Raw genomic sequence first — 19742 nt, forward strand, 5'->3', positions numbered from 1 at the left:
TCCAGTGGGTGTGAGAGTGTCCGGTGAGTGTGAGAGTGTCCGGTGAGTGTGAGAGTATCCGGTGGGTGTGAGAGTGTCCAGTGAGTGTGAGAGTATCCGGTGGGTGTGAGACTGTCCGGTGAGTGTGAGAGTATCCGGTGAGTGTGAGCGTGTCCGGTGAGTGTGAGAGTGTCCGGTGTGTGTGAGAGTATCCGGTTAGTGTGAGAGTGTCCGGTGAGTATGAGAGTATCCGGTGGGTGTGAGAGTGTCCGGTGAGTGTGAGAGTATCCGGTGAGTGTGAGAGTGTCCGGTGTGTGTGAGAGTGTCCGGTGAGTGTGAGAGTGTCCGGTGAATGTGAGAGTATCCGGTGAGTGTGAGAGTGTCCGGTGAGTGTGAGAGTATCCGGAGTGTGTGAGAGTGTCCGGTGAGTGTGAGAGTGTCCGGTAGATGTGAGAGTGTCCAGTGAGTGTGAGAGTATCCGGAGTGTGTGAGAGTGTCCAGTGAGTGTGAGAGTATCCGGAGTGTGTGAGAGTGTCCGGTGAGTGTGAGAGTGACCGGTGAGTGTGAGAGTGTCCGGTGAGTGTGAGAGTGTCCGGTAAGTGTGAGAGTGTCCGGTGAGTGTGAGAGTGTCTGGTGAGTGTGAGAGTATCCGGTGGGTGTAAGAGTGTCCGGTGAGTGTGAGAGTGTCCGGTGAGTGTGAGAGTATCCGGTGGGTGTGAGAGTGTCCGGTGAGTGTGAGAGTGTCCCGTGAGTGTGAGAGTGTCCGGTGAGTGTGAGAGTGTCCAGTGGGTGTGAGAGTGTCCGGTGAGTGTGAGAGTGTCCGGTGAGTGTGAGAGTGTCCGGTGAGTGTGAGAGTGTCCGGTGGGTGTGAGAGTGTCCGGTGAGTGTGAGAGTGTCCGGTGAGTGTGAGAGTGTCCGGTGAGTGTGAGAGTGTCCAGTGGGTGTGAGAGTGTCCGGTGAGTGTGAGAGTGTCCGGTGAGTGTGAGAGTGTCCGGTGGGTGTGAGAGTGTCCGGTGGGTGTGAGAGTGTCCGGTGAGTGTGAGAGTGTCCGGTGAGTGTGAGAGTATCCGGAGTGTGTGAGAGTGTCCGCTGAGTGTGAGAGTGTCCGGTGAGTGTGAGAGTGTCCAGTGGGTGTGAGAGTGTCCGGTGAGTGTGAGAGTGTCCGGTGAGTGTGAGAGTGTCCGGTGAGTGTGAGAGTGTCTGGTTGGTGTGAGAGTGTCCGGTGAGTGTGAGAGTGTCCGGTGGGTGTGAGAGTGTCCGGTGAGTGTGAGAGTATCCGGTGAGTGTGAGAGTGTCCGGTGTGTGTGAGAGTGTCCGGTGAGTGTGGGAGTGTCCGGTGAGTGTGAGAGTGTCCGGTGTGTGTGAGAGTGTCCGGTGAGTGTGAGAGTGTCCAGTGGGTGTGGGAGTGTCCGGTGAGTGTGATAGTGTCCGGTGTGTGTGAGAGTGTCCGGTGAGTGTGAGAGTGTCCGGTGAGTGTGAGAGTGTCCGGTGAGTGTGAGAGTATCCGGTGAGTGTGAGAGTGTCCGGTGTGTGTGAGGGTGTCCGGTGAGTGTGAGAGTGTCCGGTGAGTGTGATAGTGTCCGGTGTGTGTGAGAGTGTCCGGTGTGTGTGAGAGTATCCGGTGAGTGTGAGAGTGTCCGGTGAGTGTGAGAGTGTCCGGTGAGTGTGAGAGTGTCCGGTGAGTGTGATAGTATCCGGTGAGTGTGAGAGTGTCTCCGGTGAGTGTGAGAGTGTCCGGTGTGTGTGAGAGTGTCCGGGGAGTGTGAGAGTGTCCGGTGAGTGTGAGAGTGTCCGGTGAGTGTGAGAGTGTCCAGTGAGTGTGAGAGTATCCGGTGTGTGTGAGAGTGTCTGGTGAGTGTGAGACTGTCCGGTGAGTGTGAGAGTGTCCGATGAGTTTGAGAGTGTCCGGTGAGTGTGAGAGTGTCCGGTGAGTGTGAGTGTGACCGGTGAGTGTGAGAGTGTCCGGTGAGTGTGAGAGTGTCCGGTGTGTGTGAGGGTGTCCGGTGTGTGTGAGAGTATCCGGTGAGTGTGAGAGTGTCCGGTGAGTGTGAGGGTGTCCGGTGAGTGTGAGAGTGTCCAGTGAGTGTGAGAGTATCCGGTGTGTGTGAGAGTGTCCGGTGAGTGTGAGAGTGTCCGGTGAGTGTGAGAGTGTCCGGTGAGTGTGAGAGTGTCCGGTGAGTGTGAGAGTGTCCGGTGAGTGTGAGAGTGTCCGGTGAGTGTGAGAGTGACCGGTGAGTGTGAGAGTGTCCGGTGAGTGTGAGAGTGACCGGTTGGTGTGAGAGTGTCCGGTGAGTGTGAGGGTGTCCGGTGAGTGTGAGAGTATCCGGTGTGTGTGAGAGTATCCGGTGAGTGTGAGAGTGTCCGGTGAGTGTGAGAGTGTCCGGTGAGTGTGAGAGTGTCCGGTGTGTGTGAGAGTGTCCAGTGAGTGTGAGAGTGTCCGGTGAGTGTGAGAGTGTCCGGTGAGTGTGAGAGTGTCCGGTGAGTGTGAGAGTGTCCGGTGGGTGTGAGAGTGTCCGGTGAGTGTGAGAGTATCCGGTGAGCGTGAGAGTGTCCGGTGAGTGTGAGAGTGTCCAGTGAGTGTGAGAGTATCCGGTGTGTGTGAGAGTGTCCGGTGAGTGTGAGAGTGTCCGGTGTGTGTGAGAGTGTCCGGTGAGTGTGAGAGTGTCCGGTGAGTGTGAGAGTGTCCGGTGAGTGTGAGAGTGTCCGGTGAGTGTGAGAGTGTCCGGTGAGTGTGAGAGTGTCCGGTGAGTGTGAGAGTGTCCGGTGAGTGTGAGAGTGACCGGTGAGTGTGAGAGTGTCCGGTGAGTGTGAGAGTGACCGGTTGGTGTGAGAGTGTCCGGTGAGTGTGAGAGTGTCCGGTGTGTGTGAGAGTGTCCGGTGAGTGTGAGAGTGACCGGTGTGTGTGAGAGTGTCCGGTGAGTGTGAGAGTGTCCGGTGAGTGTGAGAGTGACCGGTGTGTGTGAGAGTGTCCGGTGAGTGTGAGAGTGTCCGGTGTGTGTGAGCGTGTCCGGTGAGTGTGAGAGTGACCGGTGTGTGTGAGAGTGTCCGGTGAGTGTGAGAGTGTCCGGTGAGTGTGAGAGTGACCGGTGTGTGTGAGAGTGTCCGGTGAGTGTGAGAGTGTCCGGTGTGTGTGAGAGTGTCCGGTGAGTGTGAGAGTGTCCGGTGAGTGTGAGAGTGTCCGGTGAGTGTGAGAGTGTCCGGTGAGTGTGAGAGTGTCCGGTGAGTGTGAGAGTGTCCGGTGAGTGTGAGAGTGTCCGGTGAGTGTGAGAGTGACCGGTGAGTGTGAGAGTGTCCGGTGAGTGTGAGAGTGACCGGTTGGTGTGAGAGTGTCCGGTGAGTGTGAGAGTGTCCGGTGTGTGTGAGAGTGTCCGGTGAGTGTGAGAGTGACCGGTGTGTGTGAGAGTGTCCGGTGAGTGTGAGAGTGTCCGGTGAGTGTGAGAGTGACCGGTGTGTGTGAGAGTGTCCGGTGAGTGTGAGAGTGTCCGGTGTGTGTGAGCGTGTCCGGTGAGTGTGAGAGTGACCGGTGTGTGTGAGAGTGTCCGGTGAGTGTGAGAGTGTCCGGTGAGTGTGAGAGTGACCGGTGTGTGTGAGAGTGTCCGGTGAGTGTGAGAGTGACCGGTGTGTGTGAGAGTGTCCGGTGAGTGTGAGAGTGTCCGGTGAGTGTGAGAGTGACCGGTTGGTGTGAGAGTGTCCGGTGCGGTGGTGACGGTGGTGGCGGTGGCGGTGGCGGTGGTGGTGGCGGTGGCGGTGGCGGTGGCGGCGGTGGTGGCGGTGGTGGTGCTGGCCACCCCATCCCATCGTGTGGCATGCCCAGCCTTCGCCACCGCTGCTACTCGCTAACAGCACTTGCCCTAAAAGTTTGTTGAGGTATCACGGCGGGGGTGGATCTTTGTCTTTGTGTGTGGGGGGAGCAGCGGTAGTGTAGCAGGACAGCGCGCTGCGATACGAACCCGGCGACCCCACTTCGATTCCCGCTCGCGGCCAGCACCGGCGACGATTATCTCAACCGGTCCTGAGCCTCCCCTATGTCGACTCAGCCTCAAATGCGTGCCCGGTACGGCGCGGAGCGAACATCGCCACCGGAGAGACAAAGGCGGCCCGGGGGTGGTGCTGGCCACCCGACCCCCTCGTGCGCCCCTTGCGAACAGCACTTGCCCCAACAACCTGCGACGGGCTACACGGGGGGACTTTTGCCTCTGATTCTTGCTTGGTGGCAGGCACCGGCGAGCTTCCTGCCTCGCGCTCACGGCAACAGCCATGGGCGACGGTCGTCCACCCGGACCGGCTCCGGGGCCTCGCCGCCAACGTTCCACTCGGGGCCCCCACAAAATGATCACCTTGCCGCGGCGCGGAATGAACGCGAACGCGCGCGGCGCTCGCGATGTTCCGTGCGTCAGCGTGATTTAAATATAGCGGCCGTCGTTTGGCTGAGATGGAAAACAAAACAACGAAAAAGCACCACCCACCCCGCCCCCCCCCCCCCCCCGAAAGAAAAAGCCGCCCTTTAAAAATAAACGGATATCGTTAATTATAATTAGAATAATTGTACGCGGGGTGTTGGGGGGCCGCGGGCTCGTTAACCGAGGAACATTCCGCGCCTGGGGAGGAAGCGAACGCGTTGATAGCGGACACGGAGGTCACGCGTGGGCGGGCGGGCGGGGAGAGACAAAGGCGGTTGAGTGAGTCATCTGCGCCCCAACGGAGGACTCGTGCTGGGTGGGCCACCGGGGAATTTCGCAAGCCATGGACGCGTGATCTTAAAGTTGTAGATTTTCATATTTTATTTTACCCAGGCGCGAGTGTAACTGTGTAGCGCGTGGACGTTCACTCCTAAACGTGCAGGGAAAAACCGGAGGACCCGGAGGATAAATCCACGCGACCACGGGAAGAGAGAGAGAGAGGGAGAGAGACGCAGCTCAAAATATACTTCCAAATTATCCAATGTGGAATTCGAAACTAAACGACTAAATCATTGTTTTATTCACCAGGTAAGGCCTCACTGAGCGGCCATGTAGCTATTTTTCCAGAAGCGACCTGGCTTATTGCAAATGACATCTCAACAAAGTGGCTCATCACGTAGAAATTATTCATAGCAGTCAAATACTCTGAACGAGTGACGTCGATTCTAAATGTGGAGGGAAAAACCGGAGGACCCGGAGAAAAATCCACGCGACCACGGAGAGAGAGAGAGAGAGACACGCAAACTCCAAATGTACAGCAGCAGGCGTCGTCAGGGTTGGGATCGAACCCACGACCTCCTGCATACCAGGCGAGGTAGTTAACATCTCCTAGCCACCGTGGCGCCCTCTGTGCTCGGCCTCGACCAGTCGTCGGTCACCGTCACCCCCACACCGCTCCTCTAGAAACGGCCTCGGATGGTGCAGCGAGCCGGCCGCCCTCCATTCCGCCCCAGACGCCGTCTGCTGTCCCCGTGGCATTCAAACCCCCGGAGGAGCCCTTCGCTTCTTAGGGCGGCGAAACCGGAGCCCAATGAAGGCGACAACTCGAATTTGACTCCGGAAGAGAGAGACACAGAGAAAATAATAAAACCAAACCCCGCGCGAGCATTCAATGGGGCTCGACACTCAACCTCCAACTTGCGTCAGACTTTAAGGTGATTGGCTATTTCGTGCAGTCGATGGCTACCAGGGCTGAGGCCATCGACTCGCTACACTTGAGAACACGGTTTAATTACAAGCCAGTCTGTGCGAGTCTACGGATCTCTGTGTGAGTCTGTGGGTCTCTGTATGAGTCTGTGGGTCTCTGTGTGAGTCTAAAAGGTCTCTGTGTGAATCTGTGGGTCTCTGTCGGAGTCTAAAGGGGCTCTGTTTGAGTCTACGGGTCTCTGTGTGAGTCTATGGGTCTCTGTGTGAGTCTGTGGGTCTCTGTGTGAGTCTGTGTGGCTCTGTGTGAGTCTGTGTGGCTCTGTGTGAGTCTATGGGTCTCTGTGTGAGTTTACGGGTCTCTGTGTGAGTCTGTGGGTCTCTGTGTGAGTCTAAAGGGTCTCTGTGTGAGTCTGTGGGTCTCTGTGAGTCTACAGGTCTCTCTATGAATTTGCGGGTCTCTGTGTGAGTCTGTGGGTCTCTGTATGAGTCTGTGTGGCTCTGTGTGAGTCTGTGGGCCTCTGTGTGAGTCTAAAGGGTCTCTGTGTGAGTCTATGGGTCATGTGTGAGTCTACGGGTCTCTGTATGAGTCTGCGGGTCTCTTTGTGAGTCTACGGGTCTCTCTTTGAATCTGCGGGTGTCTGTGTGGGGCTACAGGTCTCTGTGTGAGTCTAAAGGGTATCTGTGTGAGTCTGCAGGTCTCTGTGTGGGGCTACGGGTCTCTGTGTGAGTCTAAAGGGTCTCTGTTTGAGTCTACGGGTCGCTGTGCGAGTCTATGGGTCTCTGTGTGAGTCTATGGGTCTCTGTGTGAGTCTATGGGTCTCTGTGTGAGTCTATGGGTCTCTGTGTGAGTCTATGGGTCTCTGTGTGAGTCTAAAGGGTCTCTGTTTGAGTCTACGGGTCTCTGTGTGAGTCTATGGGTCTCTGTGTGAGTCTATAGGTCTCTGTGTGAGTCTATGGGTCTCTGTGTGAGTCTGTGTGGCTCTGTGTGAGTCTATGGGTCTCTGTGTGAGTTTACGGGTCTCTGTGTGAGTCTGTGGGTCTCTGTGTGAGTCTAAAGGGTCTCTGTGTGAGTCTGTGGGTCTCTGTGTGAGTCTACAAGTCTCTCTATGAATCTGCGGGTCTCTGTGTGAGTCTACGGGTCTCTGTGTGAGTCTGTCTGGCTCTGTGTGAGTCTATGGGTCTCTGTGTGAGTCTATGGGTCTCTGTGTGAATCTATGTGGGTCTCTGTGTGAGTCTGTGTGGCTCTGTGTGAGTCTATGGGACTCTGTGTGAGTCTGTGTGGCTCTGTGTGAGTCTATGGGTCTCTGTGTGAGTCTGTGTGGCTCTGTGTGAGTCTAAAGGGTCTCTGTGTCAGTCTACGGGTCTCTGTGTGAGTCTACGGGTCTCTGTGTGAGTCTATGGGTCTCTGTGTGAGTCTATGGGTCTCTGTGTGAGTCTATGGGTCTCTGTGTGAGTATATGGGTCTCTGTGTGAGTATATGGGTCTCTGTGTGAGTCTATAGGTCTCTGTGTGAGTCTATGGGTCTCTGTGTGAGTCTGTGTGGCTCTGTTTGAGACTGTGGGTCTCTTTGTGAGTCTATGGGTCTCTGTGTGAGTATATGGGTCTCTGTGTGAGTCTGTGGGTCTCTGTGTGAGTCTGTGTGGCTCTGTCTGAGTCTGTGGGTCTCTGTGTGAGTCTGTGGGTCTCTGTGTGAGTCTGTGGGGCTCTGTGTGAGTCTGTGGGTCTCTGTGTGAGTCTGTGTGGCTCTGTGTGAGTATATGGGTCTCTGTGGGAGTCTGTGTGGCTCTGTGGGAGTCTGTGTGGCTCTGTGTGAGTATATGGGTCTCTGTGGGAGTCTGTGTGGCTCTGTGTGAGTCTGTGTGGCTCTGTGGGAGTCTGTGTGGCTCTGTGTGAGTATATGGGTCTCTGTGTGAGTCTGTGTGGCTCTGTGTGAGTCTATGGGTCTCTGTGTGAGTCTGTGTGGCTCTGTGTGAGTCTAAAGGGTCTCTGTGTCAGTCTACGGGTCTCTGTGTGAGTCTACGGGTCTCTGTGTGAGTCTATGGGTCTCTGTGTGAGTCTATGGGTCTCTGTGTGAGTCTATGGGTCTCTGTGTGAGTATATGGGTCTCTGTGTGAGTATATGGGTCTCTGTGTGAGTCTATAGGTCTCTGTGTGAGTCTATGGGTCTCTGTGTGAGTCTGTGTGGCTCTGTTTGAGACTGTGGGTCTCTTTGTGAGTCTATGGGTCTCTGTGTGAGTATATGGGTCTCTGTGTGAGTCTGTGGGTCTCTGTGTGAGTCTGTGTGGCTCTGTCTGAGTCTGTGGGTCTCTGTGTGAGTCTGTGGGTCTCTGTGTGAGTCTGTGGGGCTCTGTGTGAGTCTGTGGGTCTCTGTGTGAGTCTGTGTGGCTCTGTGTGAGTATATGGGTCTCTGTGGGAGTCTGTGTGGCTCTGTGGGAGTCTGTGTGGCTCTGTGTGAGTATATGGGTCTCTGTGGGAGTCTGTGTGGCTCTGTGTGAGTCTGTGTGGCTCTGTGGGAGTCTGTGTGGCTCTGTGTGAGTATATGGGTCTCTGTGTGAGTCTGTGTGGCTCTGTGTGAGTCTATGGGTCTCTGTGTGAGTCTGTGTGGCTCTGTGTGAGTCTAAAGGGTCTCTGTGTCAGTCTACGGGTCTCTGTGTGAGTCTACGGGTCTCTGTGTGAGTCTATGGGTCTCTGTGTGAGTCTATGGGTCTCTGTGTGAGTCTATGGGTCTCTGTGTGAGTATATGGGTCTCTGTGTGAGTATATGGGTCTCTGTGTGAGTCTATAGGTCTCTGTGTGAGTCTATGGGTCTCTGTGTGAGTCTGTGTGGCTCTGTTTGAGACTGTGGGTCTCTTTGTGAGTCTATGGGTCTCTGTGTGAGTATATGGGTCTCTGTGTGAGTCTGTGGGTCTCTGTGTGAGTCTGTGTGGCTCTGTCTGAGTCTGTGGGTCTCTGTGTGAGTCTGTGGGTCTCTGTGTGAGTCTGTGGGGCTCTGTGTGAGTCTGTGGGTCTCTGTGTGAGTCTATGGGTCTCTGTGTGAGTCTATAGGTCTCTGTGTGAGTCTATGGGTCTCTGTGTGAGTCTGTGTGGCTCTGTGTGAGTCTATGGGTCTCTGTGTGAGTTTACGGGTCTCTGTGTGAGTCTGTGGGTCTCTGTGTGAGTCTAAAGGGTCTCTGTGTGAGTCTGTGGGTCTCTGTGTGAGTCTACAAGTCTCTCTATGAATCTGCGGGTCTCTGTGTGAGTCTACGGGTCTCTGTGTGAGTCTGTGTGGCTCTGTGTGAGTCTATGGGTCTCTGTGTGAGTCTATGGGTCTCTGTGTGAATCTATGTGGGTCTCTGTGTGAGTCTGTGTGGCTCTGTGTGAGTCTATGGGACTCTGTGTGAGTCTGTGTGGCTCTGTGTGAGTCTATGGGTCTCTGTGTGAGTCTGTGTGGCTCTGTGTGAGTCTAAAGGGTCTCTGTGTCAGTCTACGGGTCTCTGTGTGAGTCTACGGGTCTCTGTGTGAGTCTATGGGTCTCTGTGTGAGTCTATGGGTCTCTGTGTGAGTCTATGGGTCTCTGTGTGAGTATATGGGTCTCTGTGTGAGTATATGGGTCTCTGTGTGAGTCTATAGGTCTCTGTGTGAGTCTATGGGTCTCTGTGTGAGTCTGTGTGGCTCTGTTTGAGACTGTGGGTCTCTTTGTGAGTCTATGGGTCTCTGTGTGAGTATATGGGTCTCTGTGTGAGTCTGTGGGTCTCTGTGTGAGTCTGTGTGGCTCTGTCTGAGTCTGTGGGTCTCTGTGTGAGTCTGTGGGTCTCTGTGTGAGTCTGTGGGGCTCTGTGTGAGTCTGTGGGTCTCTGTGTGAGTCTGTGTGGCTCTGTGTGAGTATATGGGTCTCTGTGGGAGTCTGTGTGGCTCTGTGGGAGTCTGTGTGGCTCTGTGTGAGTATATGGGTCTCTGTGGGAGTCTGTGTGGCTCTGTGTGAGTCTGTGTGGCTCTGTGGGAGTCTGTGTGGCTCTGTGTGAGTATATGGGTCTCTGTGGGAGTCTGTGTGGCTCTGTGTGAGTCTATGGGTCTCTGTGTGAGTATATGGGTCTCTGTGTGAGTATATGGGTCTCTGTGTGAGTCTACGGGTCTCTGTGTGAGTCTGTGTGGCTCTGTGTGAGTCTATGGGTATCTGTGTGAGTCTGTGTGGCTCTGTGTGAGTCTAAAGGGTCTCTGTGTGAGTCTACGGGTCTCTGTGTGAGTCTATGGGTCTCTGTGTGAGTCTATGGGTCTCTGTGTGAGTATATGGGTCTCTGTGTGAGTCTATAGGTCTCTGTGTGAGTCTATGGGTCTCTGCGTGAGTCTGTGTGGCTCTGTTTGAGTCTGTGGGTCTCTGTGTGAGTCTACGGGTCTCTGTGTGAGTCTACGGGTCTCTGTGTGAGTATATGGGTCTCTGTGTGAGTCTGTGGGTCTCTGTGTGAGTCTGTGGGGCTCTGTGTGAGTCTGTGGGTCTCTGTGTGAGTCTGTGGGTCTCTGTGTGAGTATATGGGTCTCTGTGTGAGTCTGTGGGTCTCTGTGTGAGTCTGTGTGGCTCTGTGTGAGTCTGTGGGTCTCTGTGTGAGTCTGTGGGTCTCTATGGGAGTCTGTGTGGCTCTGTTTGAGTCTGTGGGTCTCTGTGGGAGTCATTAGTGACCGGGGTGAGACCATCAACTCGCTCCACTTGGCATCCCGATTTAACCCCAGGCAGCAGCTGAACCCCGGATTGTAATCCAGGACCTCATTCGTGCACCACCCTCTAAGCCTAACTCGACCGAACAAGGGCACAGCCCTGCAAGTGCTTCTTCCGGCCACTGGTAACAGAAGGCGGCTCACTCGAGGCAGCACTCGAGAGGGTCCCCTCTGGAGGGAATTTGGCCTACTCTTCCACACTGGCCAGACGTCTCGGAAGAAGCGGAGCGAGTTCCCACGCGCTCACCAACGCCGTATGCAACCGACCGAGCGACTGACGTAGTCGGTTGCACCGACGTGCACCAGCGATCTCGCGATCGCAGGTCGGGTGGGCAGGTCGGGTGAGCGGGTAGGGTGAGCGGGTCGGGTGGGCGGGTCGGGTGAGCAGGTCGGGTGGGCAGGTAGGGTGAGCGGGTCGGGTGAGCAGGTCGGGTGAGTGCTGCTCACCGCGACACCGCCACTGTGACGGGAGCAGACCGGACGTGCTGTGTGTGTGCGCGCTGTGTGTGTGTGCTGTGTCTGTGTGTGTGTGCGCTGTGTGTGTGTGCTGTGTGTGCTGTGTGTGTGCTGTGTGCGTGCTGTTTGTGTGTGCTGTGTGTGTTTGTGTATTGTGTGTGCTGTCTGTATGTGCGTGCTGTGTGTGTGCTGTGTGTTTGTGTGGTGTGTGTGCTGTGTGTTTGTGTGGTGTGTGTGTGCTGTGTGTGTGCTGTGTGTGTGCTGTGTGTGTGTGCTGTGTGTGTGTGCGTGTGTGTGTGTGTGCTGTGTGTGTGCTGTGTGTGTGTGTGCTGTGTGTGTGCGCGCTGTTTGTGTGCGCTGTCTGCGTGTGTACTGTGTTTGTGTGTGCTGTGCTGTCTGCGTGTGTGCTGTGTGTGTGCTGTATGTGTGCTGCGCGCTGTGTTCGCTGTGCTGTCTGTGTGCGTGTGTGCTGTCTGCGTGTGTGCTGTCTGTGTGCGTGTGTACTGTGTTTGAGTGTGCTGTGTGTGCTGTCTGCGTGTGTGCTGTCTGCGTGTGTGCTGTGTTTGTGTGCGCTGTGCTGTCTGTGTGTGTGCGCTGTGTGTGTGCTGTGCTGTCTGTGTGTGTGCTGTGTGTGCTGTCTGTGTGTGTGCTGTCTGTGTGTGCTGTGCTGTGTGTGTGTGTGCTGTGTGTGCTGTCTGTGTGTGTGCTGTCTGTGTGTGTGCTGTCTGTGTGTGTGCTGTGTGTGTGCTGTCTGCGTGTGTGCTGTCTGCGTGTGTGCTGTCTGCGTGTGTGCTGTGTGTGTGCTGTCTGCGTGTGTGCTGTCTGCGTGTGTGCTGTCTGCGTGTGTGCTGTCTGCGTGTGTGCTGTGTGTGTGCTGTGTGTGTGCTGTCTGCGTGTGTGCTGTCTGCGTGTGTGCTGTCTGCGTGTGTGCTGTGCGCGCGCTGCACCTCTTAACCTTTAACACCTGGCGAGCCACCGCCCACCTTCGGCGTGACCTCGAAGTGCACCTAGCCTGGCACGCGCACCACCACCGCCGCCTCTCGTCGGCGAACGGCGGCCGTCATCGCCGCAGACTTAGCGACGCCTGGGTTCAACGCCAGGACCCTGCCTCTTGCGGTGGTGCTCAATCTGCCTCCTCCACTCGGGTTGCCCAAACGCAGTGCCCTCTCGACCGGCACGGCGAGTCTCAGACTCTCTGGTGCCGGTTGTGTGTAGGGGGGGGGGGGGTTCACAGTGGCCGTGTCACGGTGTCACCACCACCACCAGCCCCGCCTGCACCCAGTGCCGGATGAAGCCAGTGCGGGACCTGTAGCATATGTTGTTATAAAGGGGTTCCCTAAATTATAAAAAAAAAACACACACAAATATTAAAACACTAATTTTTAACTTGCACGGTAAAGTAATTGTATTTTTTCATTTACTATACAGCCATATAATACGACAAATCGCTAACCTTAAACACCCGGTCAGTCGTAATAGTTGAAGGCGGTATAGTACTATAGTAATAGAGCAAGTGCAGAATCACTGAACCGGAATTGATAGCTTGAAAGCGTTTAGCGCGGGGCCCTTGAAAGTGCGGGGCCCGTAGCTACGTATCTACACATATGTAGATACGTAGCTACTACATGTGTAGATACTACATAGCGACATATGTTGTATGTTGTAGCTACTTGTGTACTCGAGTAACTCCGCCCACTACTTGTGTAGCTACTTTTGCTACAAGGATAACCCGGCACTGACTGCCCCCCCCACCGAGAGACAATCTGCATCTTTTTGTCGTCCGGGCTTCGAATGATCTCAGAGCAGCGGGAGTGAAGCTTATCTACCTGGCTACCTGGCTAGTGGGTGGAGCTACGCAGACGGCGGGCGTGGTTTCCTGGCCAGTGGGTGGAGCTACACAAATAGCGGGCGGGGGGGCTACCTTGAAAGTGGGTGGAGTTACGTTGGACTGGGGCAGAGCTATTCAGGCAGCGGGCGGTGGCTATACAAAGTGGGCGGGCGGGAGGCTGAGGCAAGGAGGGAGGAGCTCCCGGGTCACCGCCACGGGTCACTGTTGAGCCCCGATGAGGCGTGTGGCTGGGCTGGGGCGGCTTTTAGCTTTTAAACGCGTGGTTAATTGTAGAGGTCATGAAGCAAACAGGAGAAGAGAACGCGGCATTAACGAGAGTGTCGTTTCCCTGGGACTCTTCTGTTTGTGCCGTTCAGAAACACAAATCACGGACCTGTGTGGAGGTACTGTATATGCCTGGCGACCTCTTGAGTCAAACTTGCCTGGACTGATTTGACTTTCTCCTTTCAAACCCCCCTCCCACACCCCCACCCCTCGTTTTTGTTTTTCTCATCATTTTTAAAATTGTTGTTTTTTTGTGTTGAAATTAGCACGTGGGAATGAACGATCGCCACGGTTACTTTCAATCTCCAGTGTCTCTTTCGTGTCTTTTCCGCTTGCATGCGCCGCGTGCCCGCACGCTCGCCGCGTCCATTGGAGCCCGCGCCGCAACGGAGCGATCGATCGACCCGGGACCGCTTTGTCCGCACCGTGGGCTAGCGGTTGTGGGGGGGGGGAGGGGGGGTGGTGATTGTGACGGCCGGTCGTAGCCGGCACGTCGACGCTGCGGGCAACCGTTTGCGCGGAGACGTCGGCGATGTGCAAAGGGGGATCGGTCGCGCGCAACCAATTTCCACAGTTGATTGCAACCACCCTCTCGAAACTGTTTGCGGACGCGCGGTCCACGTGCAAGCGATGCAGTCGCACGCAACCGAACCGCGCAACTCGCTGCGGCCCGCTCGCTGATTTTTTGTCGCGAAGATGTCTAGATCAAGCGATTTGAGTTTGCGCGCAACCGAGTTGCGCAACCGATCTCGCAGCCGACAGCGGCCCGGCTGTGGAGAGGCGTCCAAACGTCGGCGATCCGGTTGCAAGCAACCTAGCTGGCTCCATCGATCGCTCAGGTGCAGACGCGGCTCGAGGGACTGCGGCGACCCGCGCGGGAGCATCCTGCGTGGAATGACGATGATTGCCACGATCGTTGCATTGTCCTTGAGCAATGATGGTGATGACGGTGGTGATGATTTTCCACGTCTCGTTTTCCGTTGGCCGAGATCTTTGGTGTGCTGCTGCTGTCGCCGCTGCATCGTCATCAGCCCCCCCCCTCCCAGCCCCCCCCCAGCCCCCCCTCCCAGCCCCCCCAGCCCCCCCAGCCCCCAGTCCCCCCCCAGCCCCCCCCAGCCCCCCCTCCCAGCCCCCCCCCAGCCCCCCCTCCCAGCCCCCCCTCCCAGCCCCCAGCTCCCGCCCAGCCCCCCCCAGCCCCCCCTCCCAGCCCCCAGCCCCCAGCCCCCGCCCAACCCCCGCCCAGCCCCCCCCCCAGCCCCCCCCCCAGCCCCCCCCCCCAGCATGTTGTTTCTGCCGTGACTGCCCCTCTCCCTTCTCTCCCCCACTTTGCCGCGTGCCGTTTTGTCTTCTCCTACCCCCCCCCCGCCCCCGCCGCGTCGGCAACTCCCGCCGGTTCGTTCGCTCGCTCGGCTCGCTCGTGACCATCGCCGCCGCGGCCCGGCTAGCCAGCGAAGCCTCCCTGAACCTCGTCACGACCCTCGCCAAGAGGGCTACCGGCCGGTATTTCCGTGGCGGCGGGCGGCAATGGGCGGCGTTGCTGCGTCCGCTCGCGACTCCTCTCCCCCCCCCATAAAAAAAATTGAGATGATGAGTTGAGGTGATGTACGGCGCTCCCGAGACGTCGCCGCATTACGGGGGGGGGGGTAGCGCCAATTAAAACTATTCTGTTCCCGATTTGAAGCTTTCGTGACTGCAAGGATCCATACTCTTTGGTTCTATTCGGTAAAGTCACGTAGGTAAAAAAAAATGGCTCATTGGGGCATTCTGTCTACAGGAAACCCACCCACACAGATTCCTGCTTGAAGCCTGATTCCCACCACCACCACCCAGCCCAAAAGAATTCTCTCATCAAAACTTTATACCATAGGGCGCATTGCATTTCGGACCAACACCACCTGACCAGTGAATTAAAACATGTACACCTGGCCCTCAAAAGGAATGGATACTCTGACCGTACCATCCGCCAAGCTGTCTCTCCCTCCATACAGAAACAACCACTTGATACTCCGGTCAAAACCATCACACTACCATATATAGCAGGCATTACTAAAAAGATTTCCAAAATTCTAAACAAACACAAGATCCAGGTCCGGTTCAATACAGTACATAAAATTCGTGATCTGATCCCATCCGTGAAGGATGTCATTCCTGACTTACAGTACCCCGGGGTTTACAAATTGAGTTGTACCTGCGGTGATTGCTATATCGGGGATACGAAGCGACATGTCTCTGACCGAATTCGCGAGCACAAATCAGATTTGAAACACGGCAGAACGAATTCTTCTGCCGTGGCTGATCACTGTTACAACGCTGTGGGTGATCACGATATAATTTTCTCCGATACCAAGGTTTTTTGCAAACTCATAGGTTTTTATCAGAGATTTGTTCACGAGGCAATTCAGATCTACAAACACAGACACAATTTCAACCGAGAAGATGGTTTCAAATTAAGCAACCATTGGAAAGATGTTCTAAATCGAACCAAACATTAAATTAATTTTCATTTGTACAGTATATTTTTTCAAGTAGTGGTACCCCAAACTTTCGCAGCACAGGCTGGTGCACTGCCGGTGCCGATCACTGTGCTACACCTTTCATCATGATAAGTCCGCCAATCAAATGCTAATTTTCATGCTAATTCCTTTGTCAAGGCACCTAAATCCCTCTCACACAGCTTAAAGGTGCACTGCCGTGTGCTACACCTTTCATCATGCTAAGTCCGCCAATCAAATGCTATTTTTATGCTAATTCCTTTGTCGAGGCACCTTAATCCCTCTCACACAGCTTAAAGGTCGCAGTCTGAGCTTGGCTCTGTTTCACTCCAGCGCTGTCCTCGAGACAGCCTGGTCCCTTCACCTGATGAAGGCTGCTTGTGTTGTGGCCGAAACGTCGTGATTTTTGTTGTTTTATTTTTTACCTACGTGACTTTACCGAATAGATTCTAGATTTAAAGCTTTCGTGACTGCTAGGATCCATACTCTTTGGTTCTATTGGGTAAAGTCAATAGAACCAAAGAGTATTTACCGAATAGAACCAAAGAATATTCTGTTCCCATCATCATGGCCGTCATCACCACCATCATCACCAGCATGACCATCACCAGCATCGTCGTGATTATCAGCATGGTCATCATCAACGCCATCATCAACATCATCACCATCATCATTATCATCACCACCATCATCACAACCATCACCATCATCACCACCATCATCGCTGTAGCCGTGTGTGTATTTGCTGCAGCCGAAATTTCTGTGAAAGGCGTTCCAGGCACGGCACCCCCTTACACCGCCATCACCACCGTGCGCGTGACGGTAGAACCACGGTGACGGTAATCGAGCGGTTAGCGCGCTGACCTCCGGACCCCTTCTCGGGGCGAGCCGAGTCGGTCGATTCCCGCTCACGGCCGCCGACCCCGGGCGACTGGGCGGTCGGACACCGGCCGCGGGCCCTCTCCCCCCCGGGGTCGACTCGGCCTCAAATGTTCGCGGTGTCAAAACGTCGCTGCTCGGGGGGTGGGGGGGGGGGAGAAAGGCGGCCGTGCGGGCGTGGTGCCGTGGCCCAGCCGGGGGCCCCCCCTTAGTGCACCACCGTTCCGGCCTCCGTAGGTGCTGCTGCTCGCTAACAGCACTTGACCCAAATCTGTTACAGGCTACACAGGGAGGGGGGGTTTTTACCTTTGTCTTTGTGTGTGCGCGTTAGCCATCGAAAGTTCAGCTTCGCAGCACGTGAAATGATAATGAATGATGCCGCGTGAAACGCTAAGAGTAGGTTTTACCCCTTTCTGGCAGTAAAACACCAAGTGAGAAACCTTTCACAAGGAATCAAGTAACCGCATTAACCACACGCGGTACTTGTGAGGCCAATATCATCCATAACATAGGGGGTTTTTTTTGGTTTGATCGCGTAAATATAAATGTTGCCGTTAAACCTGCCATGCGGTGGGAGCGTTGGGAGGTGGTTTTATAATCCGGGGAACCCATCGTGCCCCGTCTGTACGAGCGTTGAACTTTTCTCGTGCCGTACGCGGCCAATTGTGGCTATATCGGAGATGCGGGGGGAAGGACAACAAACTAAACACAACAACAACAAGCGGTTCGAAAGAAATTACTTCTCAATGTTGTATAGTGTGTAGTGTATAGTGGCCTAGTGGGTAGTAGTGTAGTGTATAGCAGTGTAGTGTACAGTGGTGTATTGTTCAGTTTTTCAGTTTATTTATTTTGGTACAGCCCTGTGAGCCATTCGGCTCTTGAATCGGGTGCAACCACAACAAACAAAAAAACTAAAACACGAACAGGAAAAACATCTTAAAGTGACTATGTGACTGTGCAAACAGAAAATCTATGAAAAAAGCACCGTACACCAACGCTGTGTGCAAAAAATCCCAGTGGGATGCAAGTCAAACAACAACAACCACAAGAAAACTTAGATTAAGGCCATCAGTCTAGCTCCGTACTACAACAAAACAAACATGTCCAAACCAAAAAACGTTTTCGAAATAAAAAAATAAAGCCATAATTGCAACGTAACAGTGATCATTGGGACTGTGACCGAATTTTTACAATAAACTACATAAATAACATGTAACACCAAATCCTAGAGCCATAGCTGGCTGCATGAATTACTCCACGACAACAGAAGCATCGGTCGGAGTATCAAATTTTTCAATGCACCTTTAAGATCAGCACGCTAAATCAAAATACAGATAATACTTTGCAGCGTCATCCGGAGCGAAACATTTTATTTTATTTTACGCCAATGAATAGCAGTGGCAGCTAGGGGTGTACAACTACTCTAGAGCAGTTTTGAGAGAAGATCTCATTGGTAGCGATTCAAGTTGCAGTTTATTGGCAATAGCATTCCAGACCCTGGGGGCATCAATAGCAAAGGCCCTTCCTCCAGTTTTTGTATGGCAATAGGGAATGTGAAGCTGGTAAATGAGCGAAGACCTGAGGTCAAATTTGTTCTTTGAAACAGAGAGGAGATCCAGCAGGTAGTGTGCGCATTTTTTTGTAAGTACTTCGTGAATAAATAAGATCTGGTGCACAAGCCGTCGAACATTAGGAGATGTTAAGTTTGACCCAATGTAGAGATCACAGTGGTGAGTCCTATATGGGCAATCCAATGTAAATCTTAAGGCCGAGTGATAGATGGAATCAAGCTTTCGTCAGTACAGTACTTGGGGCTGATTTATACACGATGTCACAGTAGGCAAGTAAAGGCAGTATGGTAGCTTTGATCAATTCCAAACGAACATTGGGGGGAAGCAGTGCTTGTGTCGATACAGAAAACCAATTTTAATTTTTGTCTTTTTACCAATATAATCAATGTGATCTTCAAAATTCAGTTTTGAATTCAGGATGACCCCAAGATATTTATAGATCTTGACTTGCTGTATTTGATAATTATTTCAGGAATGTAATTGGGGAAAAATAACTTCCTGCTTTAGTCCTGGTGAGAAGCATAGCACCTTGGTTTTGGAGGTATTCAGGACTAGTTTAAGAGTAATTAGCTGATGTTGTAGTTTGTTGAAATCACCCTGTAGCTTATCAATCACGTCATCCGCAGAGCGGCCAGCAGTAATCAGTATCGTGTCATCTGCAAAAAGATTTACCCTGGAATGATCCAGGTCAGTGCCCAAGTCATTGACATAAAGAGAGAACAAAAGGGGGCCGAGGATGGAACCCTGTGGAACCCCTTTTGTTATCTTAACACTGTTTGACCTCCAACCATCTGTGAATACAGTTTGGGTGCGAGAAAAGAGGTAATTTTGTAACCATTTTACTGCGTTTTCGGAAAAACCGAGGCAACTTAGTTTACTAAGCAGGGTGTTGTGGTCTACTGTATCAAAAGCTTTGGACAGGTCTAGAAAATACAGGCACAGTACTGCTTATTATCAAGGCTACTGTAAATGTGATTCAGAGAGTCTAATGCAGCAGATGTGGTGCTGTATTTTTTTCGGAACCAAGATTGTTTTAGATGTAGTAAATTGTTGGTGGACGGGAAACTGCTAATTTGGTAGTTCAATCATTTTTCAAAAATTTTCATCAACGGGGACAAAATTGAGATAGGTCGGTAGTTATTTGGATCATCTTTAGGGCCCCCTTTGTGAAGTGGACGGACATAGGAATGTTTCCATTCTAGAGGAACTGATGCTTCTTTGATGGACAGGTTGAAAATATGGGCTATAGGTTTGTATATTAGGTGATCAACAGTTAGTAGAGCAAAGACGGGAATACTATCTGCTCCGGTAGAGGAGGACCCTTTGAGGTAGGACAGTTGTTTCAGAACATTACTTTCGTGGATTGGCTGGAAACTAAATTCGTTTAATGTTTGGACAGGGGTGTAGGAATCTGCATGAGCAGGGGTGACTCCCAATACATTATCAAAAAGATTACCAGCTTCAGAAAAATGAAGGTTAAAATTGTCAACTATTTTTTTGGGATCTGAAAAATATTCCCCATTTTGGTTAAGTTCAACGGGCAGAGTGTCTGTTTTGGATGCCTTTTCGATACATTTGATTGTTTTCCAGAAAATCCTGGCATTTCCATGTGATTCCAGGAGAGTGGAGGAAAAGTAGGCATTTTTTGCATGCCGTATTTTTTTGAAGTATCTATTCCTTAAAATCCTGTATTCTAGCCAGTCATTGACCAAATTACTTTTCTGAGCACATGCCCAAGCCTTGTCCCTAGTTTGCATGAGCTTTGTAATCAAAGGATCAAACCATGGTGGGCGGTTGCCTTTAGTTTTAAATCTAACCAACAGAGCATGTTTGTTAAGAATTTGGAGAAACGTGTACCTGATGGTCTCCCAAGCCGTAGTCAGGTTGGGGATATCACAGACCTTGTCAATATCCGAGTGAAGCACATCATTAGTAAATGCCTGAGTGCTGAAGTGTCTC

At 53.1% G+C, this 19742-nt stretch overlaps 1 protein-coding gene across 8 annotated transcripts in view; it reads left to right on the top strand.

The window, feature by feature from the left end:
* The window catches only part of LOC116955176 (voltage-dependent T-type calcium channel subunit alpha-1G-like), a 269045-nt gene that overhangs the window by 171735 nt on the left and 77568 nt on the right, over window positions 1–19742 (top strand). For 6 of the 8 annotated variants that reach the window (XM_076052903.1, XM_076052904.1, XM_076052906.1 and 3 more), the window contains exon 16: window positions 12934–12960. The exons of the other annotated variants lie outside the window; for them this stretch is intronic. In XM_076052903.1, the coding sequence (XP_075909018.1) occupies window positions 12934–12960 (27 nt within the window). The remainder of the gene's footprint in view (window positions 1–12933; window positions 12961–19742) is intronic. 8 annotated transcript variants of the gene reach the window in all.

Source organism: Petromyzon marinus, chromosome 58, assembly GCF_048934315.1.
Source record: "Petromyzon marinus isolate PM22_M1 ecotype Great Lakes invasive population chromosome 58, UKy_Petmar_22M1.pri1.0, whole genome shotgun sequence".
Lineage (NCBI taxonomy): Eukaryota > Metazoa > Chordata > Hyperoartia > Petromyzontiformes > Petromyzontidae > Petromyzon > Petromyzon marinus.